This window comes from Panthera pardus, unplaced genomic scaffold, assembly GCF_024362965.1.
Source record: "Panthera pardus isolate Hobbes unplaced genomic scaffold, ASM2436296v1 HiC_scaffold_25, whole genome shotgun sequence".
Classification (NCBI taxonomy): domain Eukaryota; kingdom Metazoa; phylum Chordata; class Mammalia; order Carnivora; family Felidae; genus Panthera; species Panthera pardus.
In genome coordinates, this window is record NW_026526821.1 from 44,443,275 (window position 1) to 44,469,355 (window position 26,081).

At 46.2% G+C, this 26,081-nt stretch overlaps 1 protein-coding gene across 1 annotated transcript in view; it reads left to right on the forward strand.

Annotated features, from left to right (window-relative positions):
• SLC24A3 (solute carrier family 24 member 3) overlaps positions 1-26,081 on the forward strand; it is a 479,630-nt gene that overhangs the window by 260,112 nt on the left and 193,437 nt on the right. Inside the window, exon 3 of the mRNA XM_019462411.2 lies at positions 22,152-22,228. Within this exon, the coding sequence (XP_019317956.1) occupies positions 22,152-22,228 (77 nt within the window). The remainder of the gene's footprint in view (positions 1-22,151; positions 22,229-26,081) is intronic.

The window sequence follows — 26,081 nt, forward strand, 5'->3', positions numbered from 1 at the left end:
TATATCCAGTTACAGTCACTTGCTCCTGAATCATTCCAGTGCACAAACAAGAAAATTCATTTGTGGTGAGAAGATGAAAAGCAGTCATGGACAAGCACCTGTACATACATTTACAGTAATCGTGTATGTGCACTGCTCTTTGTAATCCATTCCTAAATTGTAGCAGCAGAACAAGATTGCACAATAAACACTATTGCCTAAACATATACACCCAGACACCTGGGAATACTCTGACAGTACAGTTTTGGGTAAATTTCAGTGCTCATAAGAGACAAAAAAAGGTTTTGACACACTATCAATGCAGAATTAAAGAATTTATTTTTAAAGGTGCTCTTATATATCTCTCATAAACGAACACAGATATTTTTATCATAACATTAAAATAAGCGTTATATAACTATTGACATAATTTGTTCTTGGATGGCCCGATATCATCTCATGTCTCCCCAAAAAACACCAGGCACTCCTGCTGCATGCGCTTCGTTCATAGGATGCTGTCCAGCCACAGCGATGGACCTCAACAGCCCCATAGCCTGCAGAGCAGTTATGAGTACGTTATTCCTAATCTTTCTGATAACGTGTGATGCTTTTGATTGCCAGTGTCTGACCCCAGGCAGAGAATTATTCTGGACCCTGAGGTTGTTGGTTGGGCTGGCGGGTAGCTTTCAGAATTAAATGGTTGGTTCTGGCCTCATCATCATGGTGACAGGAATCAGTACCAGTTGACCAGATGACCAGCTGTTTGGGGACGCTTTACAGGGGGAGTTATTTCTTTGTCATCGTCTCAGTCTCTTTCCAGTCCCCTGAGTGGGTCACACCAAGTCACCACCTCAGATCCCATCTCTGACATCTCAGTTGGGAGGACCTGAAAACCATGGAACATAGCAGCACATGATACACTGATATATTACAAAAACAACAACAAGAGGGGGGCTCTTGGTGGCTCAGTGGGTTCAACATCTGACTCTTGGTTTTGGCTCAGGTCATGATCTCATGATTTCGTGAGTTTGAGCCCCACATCAGGCTCTATGCTGACCAATGCACAGCCTGCTTGGGATTCTCTGTCTCCGTCTCTCTGCCCCTCTGCCACTCGTGCGTGCACGCACGTGCACTCTCTCTCTCTCTCTCTGAAAATAAATAAACTTACTTTTTTTAAAATTTAATAAAAAATAAAATTAAATTTAAAAAATTTTAAAAAGAAAGATGAGCAAACAGGGAAAGCATTGCCTGTTTACTTAGTGAACACAGTGCCTGGAGCAAAGTAGCAATTCCAAAATTTTTGTTGAATGAATAAACCAAGTACTAAAACCATTCTTTGTAATAGTCAGGCGTCCACTCCTTCACCAACATTTGCTCTTTTCTGCGCTCTTCCAGACCAGGTTGAGGATAAAAGAGTAAAATAATCTGGAAATGGGAAGCGCTGTTGGAGTGTAAGGGTGGGGAGCGTAGGGGAAGGGAAGAGGGAGAGGTTTGGAAAGTTTCTTGGGGCAGGGGAACCAGTAAGAAAATGGGAACACCGGGAGGGGTCAGGAGTCAGTGTTGGGAGCACACTGGCCATGCCAACCACCTGCTCACCCACCACTCCAGCCCTCCCATTCCCAAAACACTGAAATGTGGCTGATTAGGGACGAGCTACAGGCGGTCCACTGTGCTGCTGGCCTCTTTGGGTCCTCACAAGAGACACGGTTTGTGGGGAAAATGCTTGCCGTATACTGTATCTCTTGGCTGTGGCTCCTTTGCCCTGGCTTGCTGCATTCCAAGTTAAAATAGCTCACGCTCCTTCCGGGTGGGAACTAGCAGCCTCCCCAGGGCCTGGGGCATAGATTTGCATGGAGGGAGAGAAAACTCTAGGCTGCTGATCTTCCTTTTGATGGGCGTCTGTCTGTGCCCGTGACCTCTCCCACCAGGCCTTCACCTGACAGCAGAGATGCGGCCTGTGTTATCCGAATATCTAGACCTCGGTGTTGCCCAAGCGCTGTCCCTCCCATTCAATCAACTGTGCTTGTGGAAAACATTTTAAGCATTTTTCATCCTTCAAGGAGAGCAGTACCCTCCTCCAGGTGGGAGTCCTGCAGTCGAGAAGCCCTCCTGTGGTGATAGGGCTCTGTCTTCAAGAGCTACAAACTTAGCCGAGGAAAGCTTTGTAAGCGTGAATCTTTGGGGCATCTCGACAAGGATTCCTGGTTTCATCCAAACTCATTACCTTCCAAGTGACAGAATCTTCTGGGAAATAAATTTCTTATTAAAATATAAAACCTTCCCAGAATCCATCTGCAAACTTCAAAGGGAGATTTGGGGGAAGGAAATCCTACCCAATTTTAACTGTTCCACGGATGTTTGCGGGGGGGGGTGGAGGGAAGGAAAATAATTTTTGTGGTGCCAAATCTGAATCTGGTTCCATGCTGTGGGTCAGTTTCCAGGGCATACCACCTGGGCAGCAACTTTTCTCAGGCCCGGGGCCTTAACTTGGAACAGAAGGAGCTAGAACCCCTGGCCCAGTTATGGGCTGCAATGATTTGGAGAGATTAAAAGAGGCAGAGTTTGCTCAGGGCATCCTGAGTGCGCAGGGACTCCCCTCTCCTGCTGGTGTACCTCTTCCATTTCAGTGAGATGCCCCATTCCCTTGGAGTCTTACCGGCAAAAGCCAGCCCAAGGGTTTATCTTAGATGGGAGTCCCCAAGACAGAGATCCTTGTGCAGGGGACTTATTGCTCGAGATTTCTCAGGGGGGGGGGGGGGGGCAAGAGAAGCAGGATTAGGCAGGAAGATAAGTCAACAAAGCTGTGTTCTCAGCCGCAGACTGGCCTCAGCCTGATCCCACAGGACCATGGCACATGAATAGCAGCACGGAGCTGTCCCAACTTGAGTCGGGACACTGACCACACCTCACTCTTGGCGTGAGGACTTAGTCTTCCAGGCACTTCAGGTGAGGTAGCAGGCATTCACCCGGAGCGATTCTCTGGAGAAGGCACACAGAGCCATTAGCCGACGGCATTCTCAGCACTGGGTGCTGGGTGCACCGGCCCGGGTGAAGGAAATCCTGAGCGGACGTCAAATTGTCCACTTTGGTGGTACACAGTCACCCTGTTATCCTGCTTGACTTCATACAGACTGGGTGTGATCAAACCACAAGCTTTTTGTTACCTTCACAAGACAGCACCATTCATCAGTCTGCGAGATTCACTTCCCTTTCCAAGACATTATACCTTAGCAGGTTTTAGACATGTTTTATAGAGGGATGGGGAGGAGAGTAGATGCCTAAGTTAGTGCATAGCTGGTCAGACATTATTGCCTTCCCCAGCATACAGCACCACCAGTCATGGACGTAGCCACTCAGCTATTCAGCCAGGCTTGTTAAAAATGAGGGCATAAAAAGAGCTGATTTCATACATTTTATGGCAGTCTAGTTCCCCCAAGGAAAGGCAAGGTTGGCCAACATGTGTGTGGTCCATACCTTTTGTGTGGAAGATGTTTTCAAGACTTTCCTCCCTTGACTGTGCCTAGACTTGCCCCTGACCATTACTTATGCTTCTCGCTTTTTCTCAAGCTTGTACCTTACTGCTATTTGGAAATGGTCACAAAAAAATTCCAGCCTTTTCCACTCTCCAACCCAAGCTGCCACTTTCTTTCGTACCATGAGGTTCTAATGCCCAGCTCCTCCACAGCACCTCAGATTTGGGGCTGGGTCTTCTCTTGTCACCTGAGTCTGTGTCCACTTCCAGTGGACCAAGATAAAACCACAGATTCTATTCTTTTGACTATTTGGATCTGAGCTTTCTGGTAAAAACAATTTTTAAAAAATGATGTGACAGGAGAACACAGAAACATCTGGAATGTGTTCAAGACCAGTGAAAACCCTGTAAGAAGACAGTCTTGCTGCCGCCTCTTGGTTCAGACAAGTCAGACGTACCCCTGGGACCCCCCTGGCTCCCAACACCTGGCACTGGGAATGGAAACTTTGGCCGTGGGTAGTTGTTTCTGCGGCTCTCCATTCCCTGCCTCACGCCTGGCCTGCTCCCCTTCTCGCCAGTGATTTCCCAGAGCAAGTCCCATCTAGTATCATTTTGTCCTAAACGCCAGCCAGCTCATCTACATGCAGCAAGGACCTGTAGGCATGCTGGAATCTCAGTAGAAAAAAACCGCTGGTCTGCTGAGCTCAAATAGACTCCCTAGGAACTGACAGGCTGATGAGTGATGTGTGTGGCTTGTTTGGGGCCCTGTCATTTGAAGGGAGAGTGTGCAATGCTGTACCCATAGCCAGGGGTGTGGGGAACAAGTTGCTGCCCACCGCCCCCCATCCAACCTCCACTCATGTGGTCTGGATCCCAATCTCTGTGGTGATTTAGTGCAGGATTCCTTTGGGATGATCAAGGGAATGTTTGTGGAAGAAGCAGCATTTGTGTGGTTCCTGGGCTAGCCTAGGTTCCCAGAAGCTGAGCCTGGCATGAGCGTTCATGCGAAAGTGATTTTGAAAGTGCTCCCTGGAAAAACTGGTAGAAAGTGAGCGGTGGGACCAAGGAAGGAGGAGACAGGGGAAGGACTCAGTGTCAAGCAGAGACTTACAACAGCCACTTTAGCTCCAGGGAGCCTTAGGTGCTGGCTTGTCGGATGTGAAAGCATTCAGGGAGGGACAGAAGGAAAACAGCAAAGGGATCTGCAGCCAGGGGCTTAAAGCACGAACACTGCTTCACTTTCCTTCTAGCAACTTCTAGAGGAGTTTATAGGAGGAAGAACCCTCAGTTCTCCCACAGTGTAAACCTCACTCTGTTGTAAGTTGGGATCTCTCGGGAACCCTGATAGCAACTCTTTTCTGCCTTTACCCCTGTGGGTCCCAGCACACCAAACAGATACTGGGGTACTAGCATCACATGGCCTTAAAATGTGCAAATGATAAAGTGGGGCTCTAGGGCACAGGTAGAGTTGCTGCAAAAGTTGCCAACATGCTTTCCATCAGGATGTATCTTAGCAGAAAAATGTGAGTTTACTCCTAGTTCATTTTCGGCCTATAACACATGAACTGAGAATAAACTGAGGGTTGATAGGGGGTGAGAGGGCGGGGAGGGTGGGTGATGGGCATTGAGGAGGGCACCTGTTGGGATGAGCACTGGGTGTTGTATGGAAACCAATTTGACAATAAATTTCATGTATAAAAAAAGATGCAAGTAGACATTTCCAGAATTTAAATAAGGCAGAACTCTGAACCAGTCCCTTTTTGGTGGAAGGGGTAGGAATCCGTTTTGTCTGAATAGGAAGCCCTAGATGGAGAAAGCTATCCACCACAAGGCCCGCAGGGGGGCAGAATCCCAACACGTGCCAGAGTTATGTTCTCTAGCCCTAGGCTTAGTAAAAGGCTAATCAGAAAAACTGGCCAATTTTAGTCTTGGGTCCCATTCTGGGTTCTAATGCACCATGAAATTCAATGCAATCCCATGTGCTTTCTTAGATTTTGGGTGAAGCCTTTTCCTTTGGGAAAAACAAAACAAAACAAAAAGCTAGACTTTGCTTATGCACGTGCTTGATTTCTCTGAGCCTGGGGGAAAACATGGCTACCGGGGTGTAGAAGAAAGGGCACTTGACTTAGATCTGGCCCCAGGATCGTTCTTGCTTTGTGAGCTAGACCTCAATTTCCCCCTCTGCAAAGCAGAGCTCTGGGGATAGCCATGAGGATTAGGAAAGATCATGTAAGGGAAATGGTGATACGTTAACACATTAGTACCTCTTTCCCCTGGAGAACTTGGCTGTTCATTCAAGGAGAAACATGTTGAACAGTACCCACCCCATTAGAACAGGAAATGGCTCTGCTCCTTCCCACCTCCGTACCTTTGTCTCTGCTTCCTGTACACTTGGAATGCCTCCTCTGTAGACATGTAAGCCCTTCCTTCTGTAAGTCTCCACACATCTGACTCACCCATGCAGCCTTCACTGCCCTGGCTCATGCTGGTGCTTTTCTTCCTGTCCCCAAGTACCATTCAATGTCTGATTCATATTAATATAGATAAATATTTGTTGTAAATATGGCCATATACATAGTTCTCATTTTCAGATAGAGGTAAGTAGTGGCAGATTGCATCTTCCAAAATGGTCACAGTGATAAACTCCAGGACGTGTGCTCTTCCAGAATCTTGTTCCTCTCCTCTTGAAGCTTGCCATACCTTTTAACTACCCTCTGTGTGACTTCCCAGGCTAGATTGTAAAAGACCATACAACTTCCTCCTCTGGTTTTCTGTCTTGAAACTTGTGCCTTGTAGCTCTGAGCCACCATGTGAGAAGTACTCATGCCAGAGAGACCTTGAGGAAAGACCATGTGGAGAAACCACACTGAAACAGAAAGAGAGGACAAAGAGCCCAAGCAGTTCCAGCCCCCCAGGTGTTTGACACTCCCCAGCACAGGTGCCAGAAAGGCAGTGAGTAGGAATCACGTTTCCAGTTCCAAGCTCTAAGTCATTACAGTTTCATGAGTAGCCAAGTAAGGGCCATTTACCCCCAGAAATGTGAGACATAGTAAAAAAAGTTTTGTTGCCTTAAGCCACTACTTTTTAGAATAGTCATTAGGTGGCAATAAGTATGTATATGATACCTATGTGTGTAACTGTATATACACATACAGATAGATGTGTGTGCACATACATATGTATGTGTTGGGGGGGGGGTATAGCCTGCCTTTTACTATCTTCCAATTTGTGTTTTTGTGCACCTAGATCTGGCTTCTTCAACGGGTCTATAAACTCCACGAGGGCAAGGCTATGTTGTATACTTCTTGGTTATCCTCTGCCAGAGTTAGAGCAGCTTGGCAAATGTAACCACTGCACTGTGCATCCTTGAATGAAATTGACAAGGGAACATCTGTGTGTACATCTGTGTCCCTGAAAAGCATGCTATCCTTTACAGGACACAACTGTGATCATAAAGAAATCAGAGTCCCTTTGGTACTTGAATCTTTCTCAAAGGAACCCTGTATCTTTGGAAACAACCATTTGCTGGAAATCTCTGAGAGTAAGCCAGCCAATTTTCTTCTGTGTCATAGACTCAGGGAAAGAGAACACTGCTGTTGCCAGCCCTTGTACCTATGGGCACTTGACAGCCAACCTCTTGGAGGCAAGTAGGCAGGATCTTGTTTCCTCAGTCCAGGACCCTTGTGGAATTTGCAGCTTCCATCTTCAGACTGAAAAACAGCCCCTTTGCCTGTTTCCCCATCTTACTGTTACCTAGGAGACTGGAGATTTTTTTTATGCAGATAACCATGACAGTCTGGTCCTGCTTATTTGAGCTATGACAAGAAAACTTAAACATTGGAGTCTCTCCTAGAATAATAAAGTTATTCATATACCTCCCTGAAAACAACAACAAAACCATGTTTCTCAAACATCAAAAGGGTCATTTTTAAGAGAATTATTTTCATAGCTTTTGTCCTTAGATCTATATGAAATGCCCTGAAATTCAAGGCTTACATGAGAAGAGATGGAAGGAAGTAATGATGTGAACTCTTCTGGCCTTTGGAAATCCATTAAGTTCTTTTACTCACCCATTGCACGAACTTACTGTCCAAGCAGATCAGGTGAGGTGCACACCAGCATCTTTGAGTACATGTGAAACCAGTCTTTGGATGGTAGAGTGGCAAGGGGGTCTTCATTTTCTCTGGCCTTTTCTCAAACGAGCTTAAGATTTGTCCTGGTTTATGCAGTAAATATGTACATTTGCATCTGGCTTCTGTGATATGATGACTAAGGTTAACGCATCATAAGATTTATGTTGCCTCTGCATTATTTTTATTCTGAAAATAATTATGCTGGTTTCTCTAAGGATTTCTTTCAATGTGTTTTCAGGTCCAACAATCCTACAATGACATGCAAGCACCTAGAAAGACATAAGCTAGCCATCAATGACACAAAATCCTAAATTCTGACAGGGGACTGAAAGGTCATTGGCTTGTAACAGGGAATATGATGGGGTTCAGGGGCAAGAACAAAGAGGAACCTCTCCCTCCTCCGTGTATACCTTTCCACTTTCCTTTGAACAGAAATTGTAGTACTTACTATTTTGTTCATGACAAATTAAGGAATTTAGCAGGATTTTCCTTTTCTCCCTTTTAAGAAAGTTAAACACTAATATGTTTATGTGCTTGATGTAATGGCCAGATTTAGTCAGAAGTTTTATTTGCTACCTACCTTTCTTTCCTATTTCTGAAGCTTCACAAATTTGTCTGGACTTGAAAGGCACTTATTAAACACCTACCTTCTGTTGCTGTGAATTTCAATTTGCCAACCTCATGTAGAATGTCAAAATTTGACACTTACGGGAAACATGTAAGAGAACCTCCAGACTCTGAAAGAAGTAGAACATGATTTCATTCCCTTGGCGGTAACTGGTTTCCAATATCATTTGTCCCCTTACACACATTCTTGCCTCTGAGCCTTCGGGTATCACCTGTCAGAGACATCAGAACTGCCACAGATGTTTTTTTAGGTTGCCTTGACCTTGAAATATTTGTAGTTGAGGGCTGTGGAATGCTGCAGTATCTCTTCCTAAGCTCCTTTATTGAGGACCCTCTTTGTCCAATCCTTGGTTTATAGATAGAAGTTAGTGTGCAGTTAGATTACCTCCTAGCCCTTTATCAAGTCTTGCCAGTCTACACCACTGACCTTCACTTTCCCCGGGTCCTTATTTACCACTGGGCCGCATGGTTACTTCAGGCTACATTAGTTCCATGGGGAACTTAATGTGGCTAATAGCAAGTTTTTTGAACCTTTAATGTAAATTGAGTTTACTGTAAATTTTCTGCCCGAGGTATGGAAGGAGTATGAAATTTGAAAGAAGGAAACCACATCTGTCAGCTTTCCCCCTGTGAAACTCCGTAGTGTGTGCATGGAGGATAGAGCTGGAACGGAAAGCAGTGATGTTATTGGGCTGAGGCATCTGAGATTAGAACCTGGAGGAGCTAGAAATTGGGGGGCATTCCAGAAAGGGAGGATTCATGGAGAGGGAGCCCTAAAACATACATAGAAATTCCCTTGACATTCCTGACTTACCCCTGAACTATCTATGCTTGGGGGCACACCGAGCAGCAGGGGGGCCCACAACAGCTAAAAGTGTGGAATTTCTGAGTAGAGATTTCAGAGCCACCCAGCTCTGGAGAGACAGACTCTGGAGTTGAAGTCCCTAGTGCTTTAAGGGGCTTGGTAAATGGCTCAGACTTTCCATTCAGATCCTATGGGTACCACATCCCAGGATTGAGAGCATAATCAGAACAGACTTTTGTTAGAGAAAAGCCTAAAACCAGCAGTAGAGATTACCTTCCAGTAATCTTCTGTCCTACTAGAACAAATTCAGCTCTTCCAGGGAAGACAACAGAATCCAGAGTCTCCTCAGTGCATCATCTGTGAAGTCAAATATATCATCAAAAATGACTAGACACGCATCAAGTAGATTCTAAATTCTTTTGCTTTAATCTTGCCTGTTCTAAACTGTAACCAGTCTTGCTCTGCTAACTGCAAGACAGCACAGTGGCCTTGTTAAGATATCTTCCCTGTTCCTACTCTTGATCTATACCCTTAAAAGCCTAGTTTGGAGAACAGAGCACATTGTGAAGACAGAAGGAATTTAGTCTGTTTCATTCGGAACTATAATGTGCCATCAGCACAGCCCAATGATGGGCCAAAAGAAATGAAGGAAAAATTGATACGAGAAAACTACTTTTAGTCTTGGACTAATTACATTCTTCTCTTATATTTCATTCAGATGGAGACATCATATTTGGAATCTAGACTTTGGATATACAAACTTAGTGATCGAACAAGGGTAGTGATCCCTACCCTTAAAAGAGTTTCAGATGTACTTAGAAGATTCTTGAGTGTTTTGAACCAAAACCATAGGTATCTAATATTTAATATATGGTAACATAAAAGGGAGAATGATTTCTTCCAGGTAACAATTATTCTTCCAAGGAGAGGTAGAAGTTGCCAAGTACTAAATGAGGAGTAAATACAGCTTGTATTTTACCAGCTGAATTAGCCAGTAGTTTTTCTATTTATTTACATCTCTTCCTGCAATTAACTGTGAGGGTTTTTTTGACAATTATTTCATTATTATAGACAAGATTTTAAGCTATTATATTAAAAGTGTGTAACAACCTAATACATCTGCTTGAATATATTTAATATTTTTGGGAGAGTGTATTGAGAAGTCTAGGGGTGCCTGGGTGTCTCAGTCAATTGAGTATCTGACTCTTGATTTTGGCTCAGGTTATGATATCACTGTTTGTAGGTTGAGCCCCATGTCAGCTCCATGCTGATGGTGTGGAGCCTGCTTGAGATTGATTCTCTCCTTCTCTCTCTGCCCACCTCCCACTTGCACGTTCTCTCTCTCTCTCTCTCTCTCTCTCTCTCTCTCTGTCTCTCTCTCTCTCTCTTTCTCTCTCTGTCTTTCAAGATAAATAAAACAAACTTTAAAAAAAGAGATATTTCTAATTTCCCCAACATAATTTAAATGGGTGATACTCAAAAAGAGGTGCAGAACAAAGGAAATTATGGCAGTAATCATTTTTACCAGGAGCAAGGAGTGCTAGTTATTCTTTCATTTTAGGACTCTGTCAGCAAAGTTTCAGTGAAGGGAAATAAGAAGCATACATGCCCCTACTCCCGTTCCCATAACCATGACATTGTAAATGGATCAAGATCCTCTGCCACACTGAACCCCATCTAAGACTCAGCCTAATAGTCAGCCATTACTAGTCAACTGATGAACACGTGAGAGGAGATCTATTTTCTGTCCCTGAAATTGATGATCATGGAGTATCATCTTGGTGAAGTGAAAAAAATAGCTATTTAAAGGGAAAACAGAAGGAAAACTTTAACTGTGCTTCTCACCAAATCCTTCTGTTATTACCTTTCCATCTGTAGACCAATAGAACACTAAAGGTTACTTCTAACTCTGCAATTTGATGGGGTAACATTTTTTTTTCAAAAACATCACTGATTTTGGAGTCTCCAGTCTCTTCTGTAAAATAAATGCATGAAGTCTGAAATTTCTAATGTAGGTTCCTATGGGAAGTTATTATATCCAAAAAGAACTGTTTTAATTGCACTTTTCCTAGTAAAATTTTTTCATCCACCCTCATCCCCTCCAAAGGTGCTGAGGAGGAATGGGCATTTCTTTTAACAATGTGCATCTTCTTAAGGAGCTATTTAGTGGGTTTCTGTGCACATCAGCTTGTTGGTCTGAATTTCTCTGGATCAGTAAAGAGACATGAGAGCATGAGACATTCAATGCCTGTGTCAGACCCCATTTCATCCATCCACCCATTCTCTGACATTGGCACCAAGGGCCATTTCGAAGAACAGAGCAGTCCGTGAAATGCATGAACACCACAGGGCTATTTACCATAAATTTCCCATATCTTTTAATGAGGATTCATTACCGACACAACCATGGTAATCCCACATGAGCAACAAATACAGGTTGTAGGCTCTTGTCCCTACAGATAGGCCTCCTCCTATGTGTTGCCATGTTTGTGGCCTGAGAACACTACATTAGTCACGGGATCACTGTATTTTCCACAGTAGCTACTGGCTGGGAGACATGAATGACACTGATGCCATGGCTTTTTATTATTGATAAAGAAATATGTTTCCAGTTCGTCAAATTACATTTCAGTGCCTTGCCAGGCCAAAAGTCTATGGTAACTAATGATTGGGGTTCTTTAGCTGCAAAGAATGTCTCTTCCCTTCCAGGAGAAAAGCTTGTGGGATGATTTTTTTTAAATCTTCTGCCAATATGGATATGAGAAAAAGACCTCTGAAGTGGAAATCAAGGAGCTTCTCATGGGTGTGTTGGACCAACTTCAGCACCATCAAAAAGGGGCAGACAGTCTTCCAACCTGCATTTGGGGGCTGGGTGTTTCTGCACTGCTGTCAACAAAGCAGGATGCATCGTTTCCATGTAAATGAATAGAAATAAGGCCATTGATAACTGTTGCCATTATTGGGGGTGGGGGGTGGGAATTCACTTGAATATGGATGAGCCCTCTGCTGGAAAAACTAACCCTTGTTGAAATGGAGAGGTGAAAAAGTGCAAAATTCTTAGCTTCCCTTGTCTAAATATGGGTTCATCAGTAGTAGGTCCTTAGGCAGATTCGAGTACAAGTTTATTTGGGAAATGATCCAGGGAGGAGAGTCAAGAAGTGAGACGGGAAGGGAAGGCAGCCAATCAAAAGAGAGTTATAAAGCCAGTTTTCACGGTGAGCAACTGGAGTTTAATCCTGCTGTGAATGCTAACAAATGGTGCAGGACACACATGAGAGTTCTCCTACCCAGATGGTGAGGGAGTTGGGGTGTTTATACACCTATCTGTCATCAGACTTTGGTGAGGGCTTTGCCTGGGGGAAAGAGCAGTATTAATCCTTTAGCATGTAGTGTCTGGGCAGAGAACCCTATCTCAGCTTTGGAAAAAGTCCTCAGGCCAAGAAATGCAAGTGTTAGTAGCTGCTTTGCATAAAAGTGGTAGGACCCCTGGAGTGTAGGCAAGGCATTGATGTCTTGGGAAAAACCCCTTCCATATTTCTCCCTCTCTGCTATTTAATAAGGTAAATGCAGCTATCATTTGTGATAATTACTTGCCTGATTCTAGGCACTACATGTTTTGTAAATAGCATCACAATTAATCCTCATAATAATTACATAAACTGGTATTGTTTTCATCCTGCCATTTTGCACATTAAGAAATTAAGATTGAAAAAGCCAAGAAACTTCCCCCAAGGCCACAGGATTCATAAGTGGTGAAGGAGGGCTTCAGGTCTAGGTCTTCAGGCTCTTACAAAACCCTGTCTGCCTGTAGTAAACAAATATCACCACATAGGCCTTGGCTGAAACGATCTTTCTCAGCAAATTTGCTTGGTAGTATCTTTTTGATTGACAATTTGATGGTCCCACATGGAGGCTCTTGGTTACTATGACCTGTTCACAGTCTTCTTTCCATGCATGCATCAATCCTTTAAATCCACACTTTGTTTCTGGCTTTCAAAGGGAAGAAGTTGTGCCCTTGAAAGTCAAGGAAAAAAAGATCAATTTGCCCTTGCTAACACAGAAAAATCAACATGCTAGAAAGTCAGACCCCAATCATGATCTCAATTCCTCTAGTACTGTCTGTGTGAACTTGAGCTGATTACTTGCCTTCTTTTGGTCTTGGTTTACTTATCTGTAAATCGAGGATAAAGATTCCAGTCGTATAAACTATGCAAAATGATAAATATGTATTTACAGTATTCAATAAAGATTAGTTCCATCCTTAAATATTGGGATGATTGCAGAGAGAGCTGAGTGTTTCCTGGCCCCCAACCTACACTTTGGTCCACTCAACTTGGGACTCCTCAGTGCTTTTGTATAACTAGGGTTGAGTATGGTACCTGGCCCAGAGGATGCTAAGGGCTAAATAAGTGTGTGTTTATTTGCACATGATTGATTTGTTAATACATTTTCCAGTGTTGTTGAGACACAGATTCCGAAGATGACCTCAAAGCAGCTTGCAGTTCTCTGGGACACTCTGCACCCTCCCATTGCTATATACATCCCACCCCCTCTGTACTTTTGTGGCTCGTTGAACCTCACTGAGTGCAAGAGGAAGGCACCAAAATGTCTCTGAAACTTTTCCAGAGACTAAATATTTAGAAAGTTAAGTTGAGAATATATCCATTTTCACACACATTCTTTTGTGGATAATTTTGTCCCAGGGCCTTCAGTTATGACATGTGTGTTCATTTAATCAACAAACACTCTTAATTAAATGAGTGATCTGTGCCAGGCACCTAGCTAGGCACTGGGGTTACAGAGAAGAGAAGAATGAATTTCCCCCAACCTTAATTGCCTACCCCCAGTCTAGTGGAGAAGACCAAAGAAACCAAAAATTGCTGAGGCGAGGCCTCACGTAGAGAATGCAGTGGGGATGCAGAGCACCATATTAGCTATTGTATTACTCAGAGCAGGCTTGGCTATGCTGGGTGACAAATAGCCCCACATCTCAGTGGCTAAGAGAATAAACGTGTTATTTTTTTACTCACACTACATGTATACATGTGAGTAGCAGTAAGGTGGGATTCTGATATCAGTCGCTCAGGGACACAAACTGATAGAAGATGCATCCTGACTTATGTGCAAGAAAATGCAAAGTGGTGAATCAGATACTGGCTGTTAAAGCCTGCCTGGAAGTGTGACAGTGGCCATTTGCTCCCATTTCATTGACCAAAGAAAGCTGCATGGCCCCACCTACCTTAAAGGGAACCTAGAAGTATGTTCCTTCCAGGTCTCCCCAACAAGGAGAGACAGGGCATTTGTGAACAGCCTGAGTGGCCACTCCCAGTTGCTGGGAGTTTTACTGAACAGTTTCTCCCAATGTCATTTCTTAGTAATTCTGTCTTGTGTTTATACTAAACCCATCCCCCCGGGAGAAATGTCCCTTTAATTTTATTTACACTTGTCTTCACTTGGTATTTATTTTTCTCTTTTGTGGACCCTGGCCCAGTGGATGCTGGTCCCAGAGAGAGAAAAATGTAGGGTTCCTGTCCACAGGGAGCTCACAGTGTAGGAATCAAAGGTCCACTCAGGCAGCAAGTGACTGCAGTTTGGCTGGAAAACCACTTGTTGGGTACTTGCACAGGATAAGGGGTCCACAAAACGAGTCTGGAAGGCTCCATGGGAAGCCAGTTATTACTACAGCTGTCTGACAGTGTTCTCCCAATGTTCCAGGGGAAGAGGGAGCAGAATAGGCTTTATGGGACGGAGCACCCGGAGAGATGTCAGGACCCTAAATTCTTGAGGCATCCCTTGAGAGGCCAATCAAGATAGGTAGTTTGTCATGAAAAAGCCCTGGGATGAGAGACCAGTGTTCTGATGGTTGCAGCGGCCCAGATTCCTTTCATTCGATGTGTTAAGGTAGCTGTGGTTTTGGATCTTCTTCTTTGGTGGCTCCATTTGATCCACATAATATCAGTATGTCTCCAGATGCCATGAATGTTTCTGCTGCATCTTTTCCCCCAAACGAAACAGAGAATACTCCCCATCCTTTGCAAACCTCCATTTGGACTCATCAAATTCGGGCCTCAGGAACGCAGCCAGGAGAAGCAGGTCGGCTGACTGCTGTTGCCTTGGTAAGGGGAATCTACTCCGGTCAGGGCTCTGTGGTTTCTATGGGAACAGCACTGCTTATCTTTGCTGGCTCCCCCAGGCTGGCAAGATGTACTGAAAGGAAAACTGGAGGAGAGAAAGAGAGGAACAGAAAGAGACTTTGAGGATTTTGAAGGTATTCGAAGGAACCCTCCACTGGATGCGTAGCTATTCCCAGCACACCACGTGGGCCACTTGGCTCCAGCAGAGCCTCAACACGGAAGCATGTACCTAGAGGCACATGCATTCATGAAGCTCCCTTGGACTGTACACTGTCCTGGAGAAACAGATGCCAGCACAAAGCAGGCAGGAATTGGCAGTAGATGGTTTTTGCTACTAAGACCAGGGAAAAATGTGTCCTTGGCCCAAGGCCAGACCAACATCCCATCATTGCTACAATTGCGAAGAACAGTGATAGGTGGCCCAGGAAGATGGTGAGAGGTATGTCATATATGTTGCCTGCACTGTTTTCCAGCCACCCTGCAGGACTGGCATTTATATACCCATTTTACAGATGAAGGAAATGGGACTCTGAGAGAGGAAAGGATGACCCGTGAGTGATGTAGGTGGGATCTGAACCCAGACCCAGATCTGATTCTCTACCCTGGGCCCTTATGCAAAATCTAACCAACAGCCCAAGGAAAATGTTAGAGTCCCAAAGATGGCCAACCCTCCAGTTCCCACCTTGACTAAGACATGCCCTTGGTTCTTTGGATTTGGGTGGGAGGAAATACACCCAAATGGAAGGCAGATGGGATGACATCAGCACTGCCATTAGCTCTGCAGGAGGCACTAGCAGCCACACCTTGCTTTATAGATGAGGAAACTGAGGCCAAGAAGTACTGGGCAGAGCCTTCTAGTCCACTGTGCCACCCTGTCTCTGTATACTCTTGTCTTGGACAGCTTCAGCTGTTCTGAAAATACCATTTCTCAGGTGTGTTTGGGGCCTCAGAGTCTGTGCCGGCCAGGTGGGGAGTTTGCTCGGCCTCACGGAAGCCAGCTCAGCTGCTGCTGGCTGCTCTTTTCTTAACCCATTGGGCCAGCTGGACAAGGCTGATGTGCTCCATCCCAGTCAGTGCCTAGGGTCTGCTTTCTTTGGCATTCTTCATCCTGCTAACACTTATTAAGACACCCGCTATGTGCACTAACCATACTCTGAGCTTAATATGGAGGGAGCAGTGAAGAGGAATTGCAGGCCGTTGTTCAGATGGCCAATAGGGAAATCGAGGCCCAGAACGACTAAAACACACACCGCCAAAAGCCACACTGTGAAGAGTGCTAGGACTGAGCCATTTATTTCCAAATGCCCAACTGAGGATCCTTTCCTTGTCCCCAGGCTGACCCTTTCCTTATTAACATTAAAATAGTCATACCAAACTGCTTTGAACCACAGCAAGCAACACTTGGTGAAATAACAGTGTGTCTATAGTGCATAAGTAGAGGCTGATGAGATTGTTAGTAAACATTAAGAGCTTCCCTCAAACAAAGCTGCTGCCTTAGTGGGTCTGGTGACAGGGCTGTCCCTGAGTCATGTTCTCTACAGCCAAGGTCATCTGGTAATGTCCTTTGCCAATGAAACAAAGAAGCCTCTAACATGGTGGAATCAATGCTTAATACAAGAACATGTTACAATGCAGGTAACTATAGTTGAAATCTTAACGTTTGGGCCTTACCATGCTGGATTCAGAATGCAAGTCCCAGAATAGTCTATCTGGGCCTTTATGCCTATGCACAGAGCCTCTCTTCTGCTACCTCCACCCGACACCCCACTGCTGTGTGCTGATGCCAGTGATGCACGAGCAAGTCATGGTCTCTCATTCCTACTCTTGCAGACTCCCTCTTCTTTTCTAGTTTCTACACAAGAGATGCTTGGAGGATCATAGGGATGGGATGTTCAGGCTGGAGCAGACACTGGGCATCACCACACCACACATGCAGATGGTTTCTTGATGCACATGGGACTCTGTCTAGGGCCTTCTCTGGTACCATGAACACACTGACTTGGCCAGTGTAGAGCTGAGAAGAGTTAAAGTTCAGCCCTAAAGTGTTTAGGACAGCCTTCAACAGTGATGGATGACCATCCATGGACAATGCTGAGGCATATTCTACACTATCTCTCAGAGGGGCCCCAGCAAGTCTGAGGCTACTTTATCAGCCCCTTCTCTGACTTATCTCCCTCCTGTCCCATCATGGGATCACCTCCCAAATAAACTGCTGGCATTCAGATCTTTGTCTCAGGGTTGGCTCCTGAGACAGCCTCAGATATAGGCATATGTGACTATGAAGGAAGGCTCATTGCATGGAGGTAAAGAGGAGATCCTGGGCTTCCAGCTCAGATTTTCAAAGAAATCTTTTCTTGTGTCTTTTGTCAAAAGACAATGCAGCTATAAGCGTAAAATAAAATCTATGTATTCTTTGCAAATTGTGCACGAGCTTGGGGTGCCTAGGTGGCTCAGTCAGTTAAGCATCTGACTCTTGATCTCAGCTCAGGCCTTGATCTCACAGTTTTGAGTTCAAGCCCTATGTTGGGCTGTGTTGGGTGTGTGTTAGCTCTTTGAAATCACTGCTACTTAAAAAAAAATGTGTGCTAGCTCTTTGAAATCACTATTATATCTCATCACCAGCCCAGTACATGTTTTCATGGATGCACAATAGTGAATAAATAGCCAGAGAGGGATCCATGTCAGGAGAAGCTTCCTGGGAGAATACTTACCCTGGTTATTTTTTCCACATTGCTGTGAACCACCAATTAAGAATTTTGTTGTTGTTTGTTGTTTGTTGTTTGAATTGACTCTTTTCTGCCTTTCCCACTGCCTCTCATCACACCCATCCTTGTTTCTGCCGCTGACCAGCCAGCCACATCCAGATTCATGAGGAAGTGTGACAGTGGCCTGCTTGGCCAGGACTTCGGACAGCGCCTCAGCCCTTCCTGAACCAGCACTGGGCTCTGTGGGTCACCTTATCCAAGGACACAGCGTCCAGTGCGGTCTTCTCCAAGAGCTCTAGCCAGGTCCCAGGGTTGACTGGGCGTCTAGACTTCTGCCAAGACCCTTCCCCAACCAAAACATGAATCCTAGTGGGTCCATTCATTCATGGTCATTACACATCCACTTGCTGTTTGTTGAGTGCCAAGGAAAATGCCTGGATTCAAAACACAGTCTATCACTTACTGACGTGGTACCCTTGATCGAGTCATACCGTGGGCCCTGGGTTAGCTCATGGATAAAGCAGCAGAGAAGCAGGGAGGCCAGAGCCGGCACAAGTGTGGACACCTTGTAGATGCAGACTGGTGGGTAACTCTCCAGTACCTTCACTCCCTCACATGCTGCTCTTAGCCCCATTTTTGCTCAAAACCACATTACTCCTCATATAGGAAGCCTGAAGGGCAGGAAGTAAAGAAGTAGCTGGCTTCAACATGTCAGTGATGGAACATCCCTCAGTCCCACTTCTGTACCCACCTCTACTCCTCATTGATGATAAGTGGTCCCTATGCATGATTGCTTTACAAGGCACCCATCACAGGTGGCTAAAGTTTCTCGAGGGTAATGGCTGTTGTGATCCATACAGTAACTTAGCATACTAGTCCTGTCTCTCGTCCTCTGGGGACAGAAGGGCAATAGGATGGCACATTTAAACCCTGAACTGGCCAGTGTGGAAAAGCCCCATTGCAACTACACAGAGAAATGTAAAGGAAAAAAAGCAGCCTAGCTTTTCCCTCTGGTGTGTGGTGGCAGAATATGGATCTGGTCAGACCCCCTACTTGGAGGAAGTCCCATGAAGGAAGAGGCCACCTAGCAGAGTGAGATTGCAAATAGATGCCAGTAGCTGGATAACAGCAGAGAGGGGTGTTACCAGGCCTGCATTTGTTGTGTGGGTGGCCCTGCTCTGCAGCTTTCCAGCTGTGGGTCTTTGAGTTGGAATCTAATCCTCTGTCCCTTGGGTTCCTTGTCTATAAAATGGCAATAATAGCTTTCTGGGAGGACAAAAATGGATAGTGGGTGTAAAGTACAAGGCATAGTTCTTGCCAGGAGCAAGTGCTCAGTGAATGTGTCATTCTGCCCAGGTTTGTTATGGCCACTCTGCCCACCAGAGCCTTCGTCAGCCCATCTCAGTCCGTCACCAGCCAGCCCATCCCAAGCCCCACCTCCCAAGGGCACTTAAATGTCTGTACAAAACAAAGGAACATCAGATGCGAAGGTAGTTGTTGTTTCTTCAGAACCAGAGATTGGGACACAATGTCTGGGCAAGTCCAGGTAAACATGGGGATCAGTCAGTGCTGGAAAGTCTCTGGCCCTGGGTGCTGAGAGGGGTCTGGGAGAGGCCTGCCCTGCAGGGCATTTCTTCTCCTTAACTTTGTGCCCCTACCCACCAGTGGTGGCCTGTGGAAGTTGTCAATTTCCTAGGTTTGGGAGGTGGACAGAAAAGGTCATTTCTCATGATTTCCAATCCACACTGAACAACATGGGGAGGGGACGGAAATGTGAAAGCCTTGGGATGGTTATCTGGACTATAATTTATTCACTTGCATTGAAAGTTCGGTTCAAAAGAGAAAAGCATTAGAAAGCATCTCTTAAGAGTGTAAGACATCCTATGTGCACAGGGAGAGCCAGAGGGTGGGGAAGGAAGGACAGACAAGAAATGACTGGGGGCTGGGATGCCTGGACAACTCTGTTGGTTAAGTGTCCGGCTCTTGATTTCAACTCAGGTCATGGTCTCGGGGTTCATAATATCAAACCCCACGTGGGCTCCACACTGACCATGCAGAGCCTGCTTTGAATTCTCTTTCCCTCTCTCTCTGCCCCTTCCTCTCCATCTCTCTCTCTCTCTCTCTCTCTCTCTCTCTCTCTCTCTCTCTCCTCTCTCTCTCAAAATAAATAAACAAAAATTAAAAAAACTTGGGGCTGCAAAAGCCAGGTCTCTCCAGGTCCAGCCTGTGTGGGCACTGTTGCCAGCAGAGAGGTTTCAGGAAGTAGAGGCATTTCTCATCAGGCTGGAGGACTTCCTTCAGCTCTGCTCACTGGACAAGAGCATGCTAGCCAGGGGCATTAAGCCTGTAGAGGGAAGATGCTAGAACAGAGGCCTCTCAGTAGAGTGGCTAGAGGCTTTGCAATGCCCAGGGCCAGATGGATGAACTTCAGGCTTAATCTGTGAACCCTTGTTCCCTCATGGTAATTTCCAGATTGTAGTGTCATTTGGTCTTCAAGGTGAAATCCTCCAGGCTTGCTCTCATTTTCCCATTCATTGATCAGGAGGACTCAGTGCAGCCTGTTTGGAACAGCTTTAGTTTAGAAAATCACTTAGGGGGATCATGACATCCCTGTCTTTCCTTGCCTCCCCCATTTCATCACATGAAGGATTGGACAACTGGCCAAGAGTTGCACGATGTGCTTATCCAGTGCTACCCTAGAAGCAGAGAGAACTTTTTCAAGGGATAGTTAAAGGCTTGTGTCTTGGGCAAAACCCCTGGCCAACAAGCCACAGTCTCAACAAGCCAGGTCTACAGCAGGACTGGGTCCCAGGTGTCCTGAGCAGTCACCACTTGCTTATTAATGTCACCATCTTAGGCTCCCCTCCTTCCCTGGTCTCATCACCTTCCTCATTCACAGCGTGTACAGGAGTCACCTCCAAACAAACTATGCACCCCAAAACCCTTGACTGAGAGTCTACTTTTTGGGAAACCCAGAATAAGACCAGCAGCAAGCAGGTGTCACGTTGTACATCTTTCCCATCGATTGGTGATGATTTCTCTACCTGTGAGCTAGAGAAGGACTGAGAGGTTGTGGAGCTCTGAGAGAAAGGTCACTTGCATCAGCCAGCCGCATTTGCTGAAGATGATGCCGAGGGCGGTGTGGTGTGCACAGTTTCCCACGGAGCCTGATCTGATAACATCCTCCAGAGAGGAGAGGCTTATGAAGGCCCTGGCCATGATGCTGATTGGATTTTATGAGAGGAGGGAGAGAGGGTGAGCAGTTGGGGTGGGGATAGCCCGGGTTAATGGTATCATCTGTGCAGATAAAGGTAGAAAAAGAAAGCAAACGCAAGGTGTGCTCAAGGAACAGCAGCCTATCCTGTCTGGTGGGAGTATGAGAGCCCATGTGACAAAGCTGGCTGTCGAATTGTTGTGCACAGCCTGGCATGCAGTACCTGCACAGTTATTGTTTGAGTGAATGAGTACATTCACTCAAAAGGTAAGAAGGCGGGAAAAGAGAAGAAAGCTCACATGGGAAGCAGCCAAGACCAGCTTGGAACTGCCAGTGTACAGACTGGGGCTTTTATCTCCTAGCAGGGAAGTTTTGGAAGCAGGTAGAGGGGCATGAGCCGCTCTGTGCTTGATGGTTCAGTTCAGCAGTGGCAAATGTGGGTCAAGTTTGAAAAGGGAATGAGAAAGCAGGGAGAGTGTTGTAACCGGTCCAAGGCCCTGGCAAGCCAAGGCAGTCATGGCGGGGAATGAGGACCAATTTAGAGCAGGGGCTGTAATGCTCTATGTGTCATGGACCCCCTTGGTGATGCAGTGACACCTACAGACCTCTGCTCAGGAAAACATTTTTCAATGCATGAGATAAAATATATATGCTTAAAGAAGGAAACTGATCATACTGAAATGAAATTGTTGGAGTATTAGGAAATAAAACTTGCATGAAGGTAGCTGCTGTATTTCCTCATTAACCCTCTAAATCACAAGGGGCCATCTACAAACTACCCAGATGTTGAAGTGATGAGTGAGAGCTCCTTTGACTATAATAGTATAATGTATCATGAAAATATCTGTTGGGGGCAGAGTCCCCGGTGCTTCTCACATTCCTGTGGTTTGCTGCCTACCTTCTTATCTGAAGGAAACACTCAATTCCAGATAAGAGATGTGTGAACATAAAGATGTAATTTTTTTTTTCATCCAAGTTCATGGATTCCACATGAAAACGAGGGCTGGTGATGCCATCCCAGAACTCCAGCACTGAAAACATTGTCATCTGTTCTGAGCTGGTTTTCTCTCTCCATTCTTTAGCCCTGCACGAATTCCCCAATGACATCTTCACCAACGAGGATCGAAGACAGGGGGCGGTGGTTCTCCATGTGCTCTGCGTAAGTACCCCTCTTGGGGCTCTGCCTGGAGGTCCAGAGGGGAGGCCTGGCTGGTGGTGGGTGGACAGTAAGTTGCATACATGGTGCACGTCCCCTGAGGCCTGTGGAGGACTGGCTCTAAATGTGCCCTCTATAGGAGGCCACAGATTCGGAAGCTGGAAGACACTGTATGTATTCTTTCCTTGATATCAGAGCCCAAACCATGGGCTCTGAGGGCAACCAGACTTGCTCTCTGCAATTTAACCTTGCTTCTCTCTCTGCTCATATGTCACCCTCTTGGGAACCCTTTCCTATCCAGCCTCTCTAAAAGGCCATTGTCTTTCCTCTTACCAGGCTTTCTTTTTCCTCCATACCACTGATCACTATCAGACATAATATGTTTTTATTGTTTGTTTATTGCCCATCAACCTCACTCACACGTAAGCTCCAGGAGAACTGCAACTTTGTTTTATACGCGGCTTCATTCTCAGATCTGTTTCTGGCACCTGGTAGGGACAAAGTAGTTGTTAAACTAATGGTAATGGATTAAATATAATGGCACTGGCGTAGCATCTGGCGTATAGTAGGCGATCTATAAAAGTGTGTTCTGGTTCTTAATGGACCACCGCCCTAATTCTTCCTCAGTAGACCCAGTGGATTGAAGGCCTTCGGTTTTCCTTGTCCCCACTGGAGAGTTTGGGGAGGCTGTGTGTGTGAAAATCTAAGAGTGGCCCCAGAATCAGAAAGATACAGGCCAAATTCTGGACTAGGTATGTCACCGTGCTTTCCTGTCCCTATGCATTCTCCCCCTGAATGCTCTTGATTCCATTTTGCTTATTTACTGCTGTGAAACAAATTCTCCAAATTTAGTGACATACTCAATAACCGTTCTGGTTGCTCATGCGTTCTGTGAGTCAGTAGTTCAGAAAGGGCATGGAGGGAATGTCGTACCACAGGATCTGGGCCTGAGATGGAGTAATTCAGATGGCTGGCAGCCAGGCTTCTGGCTGGGGCTAGAGCCCCTGGTGCTGGAGGACCCTTCCCAAGAGGGTTTCTCCATTCTCATGTCTGGTGTCCAGGCTGGGGTGGCCAAAGGACTGGCTCAGCTGGGGTGTTGACCACAGCACCTCTTTGTGGCCTCCCCAGCATGGCTCTGTGTGGCCCAGGGCTTGGAGAAGGAGGAAACCCCATGGCCTTTAATACCCTAGCCTTGGAAGTCACACACACCATTTCCACCAGACTGTCTTGCAAGTTACAAACCCACCATGACTCAAGGGGAGGGAACAAAGACCTTACTTTTCAGTCCACACCTGGAGAAGGCTAGTGGGCACCCCCTGGACTCTGGAGTCAGACTGGAGCCCAGATCTGCTGTCCTTGCTTTGTGTGTGACTTCTGACAAGATATTTAGCCTCTCTGGACCCAGAAGCTGTCCTAAGCCTGACTCCCTTTATGGTGAAAGCAATCAACTCTTCAGGTCTTTCCCCACTTGCCCCCCCTCCACCCAGAACCCTTTTCTTGAAGAAAAGTCATGAGAAGTCTTTTTTTAGCAAAGACATTCTCTAAAAATACCAGAGAAAGTAGACTCTTTGCAATCCTCCCTACCTTTCAGAAGAGTCAAATGCACAGAGCAATTAAAATGGATGCCAGGTGCCTCCTTAGGCACCGAGGAGGCTCCCCTGTCTCAAGGCTGAGGATCCCCAGTCACTGAGTTCGATGCAGAATTCCCCTGTAGCCATTAACACCCAGATGCCTCGATGTCTGAGGCATGAGATTTCCACTCTTGGCACAAAACAGTGCGAGTGTCCATCCTCCCAGGGCAGTGTCGTCACCTGCAGCTGGCAGAGTCCTTCTCCCCATCTCCCCTCGCAGGTCCTCTGAATCCAACTAAAGGCAGAGCAGAGTGCATTTACATTGTTCTTCCTGAGCCAGGGGTTACCCATAAGGCCTCTGTCTCCATGATCATACAATTCCCAGGGAGGGCATGAAGACAAAACGGGACAAAAACAGATAAATCCCCCTTACACACTCCCTTGCAAGAGTGGACACAGGCCTGCAGGTTAGCGCTTTGTCACCCTTGGTATCTAATACTACAGTTAGCTCCTGCCCTGGGCCCTGCATTGTAGAAATCACGGCGGCAAGGAGTCCAGGGGCCAAGGTCCGCATCCACCCCTTCATGACCCTGCTCTAGGCACATGGATGTTCAGAATTCTCTGCTCAAATGGCCTGTGCCTGCTGCTGAAGCCTGTGTGGGCCTCCTCCTCAGATCTGCCGCTTGGAGGGAAGAGACCCAGGTAGAGAAGCTTGAACTTGCTGCCGGGGGTGTCCACACACACATGCATGTCATGCGGGGTGGAGCCAGGCTTGGATGAGGAAGACCTCTTCTATGCATCAGAGGCACATGATACAGCGGGCCTGCTGGTGCCCTCCCTGAGGTCAAGGGCCAAATTTTATGTTTTCCTACCCACAAGAATATAAGGACGTAAACCTTATGAAGAAGCCTTTTGTACAGTGTCTGGTGCATTGAACAACAAAATTGCACAGTTCAGCACAGGAATGCAAGATTCTTTTTATCCCCTTCACGTACCATGGTACCTGGTACACTTAAAATGCTCAGGAATTGTTAGATGAATATCACTGGATATGAAGAGAAGCACCACCAGGGCCGACCTGTGGTATTTTGGTGGCCAGATGATTACATGTGTCAAAGCCGCAGGGAGCTGAGTGTAGATTTCCTGCTCTCAGCCATCTGGAAAGCATTTCTGAGCCCCTGTATGCAGTAGCGCTGGGCTGGACCCCTCCAGAACCCCAAGATACAGCTTCACCCTGAACAGAGCCATTGTCTTGTGGGGGGACCCCATTATGGACAACCCCTGCCATGCTAAGTGCTGCCCATGCTCTGTGCCACGTGCTTTAGGAGCACAGACAAGTCCACGTCCAGTGTCGGGAGGCGCAGTTGAGTTGGAGTAGGTTGGCATTTTCTGACGAAGGGAGAAAAGGGACTCTAGGCAGGAAAGGGAAATCCGTGATCAAAGCTGTAGAGACTCAAGAGTACAGGGGGTCTGGAGTGAACAGAAATGAAGGACAGGGAAGGTTGTGGGGGGAGCAGCACCTGGAGGCGCCACGAGGTGACTCCGCTGCAGAGTTGGAAGTGGGGGGAAGCAGATTGCTGATCTCGTCATCCCTCCTTGCCTAGAGAGTAGGGTTAGGCACGGCCAGAGAAGACCCTGTGTGGTCTGCACTCTAGTCAGGTGACAAAGACCCCGGCAGGCCAGAGAGAAAGGCTCAGGGCCATTTGGACAGGGGTCCCAGAGTCCCAGGTATCCTGAGAATACTGAAGGCCTGGGGAGGAAGGTCGAGAAGGGGTGTAGGGGACTGAACATCACTCAGATGCCTGTAAGCACCCGAAGAGCAATGTCTGCCCATCCAGTGAGGTGAGGGTCCCAGAGGTGTGCCCTGTCACTTCAGCCTACCTCAGGTTGAGGGCCATGGGCCTGTCCTTTCATTGGGATTCACTGACTGTCATTTTGGGTTTAGACCAGGGAACCCAGTCCTTTCAGATCTTAATCTGAAACCTGACTGAACTTTGCATTTGTGCTCAAACTCAAACTTCCCCATTCCACTTGGGCCCCATGGGTTTGCTTTACGTGTGGGGCCCCATAAAGCCCATAGCCTTCAGCCACAGTTGGTTCCTGGTCTGTGGAAATGGATGGTTCTGAGGACACCCCAAAACAATCTTTTGAATCTTAGCTATCACAACGTGCTTCTCTTTTTCTTTTCTTTCACGCAGATAATTTCCTCTTTTGTGTGAGCTTCATGGAAATCAAACAGCCGTTTTCCTTTTTTTTTTTTTTTTGAGAGAGAGACAGAAGGGAGC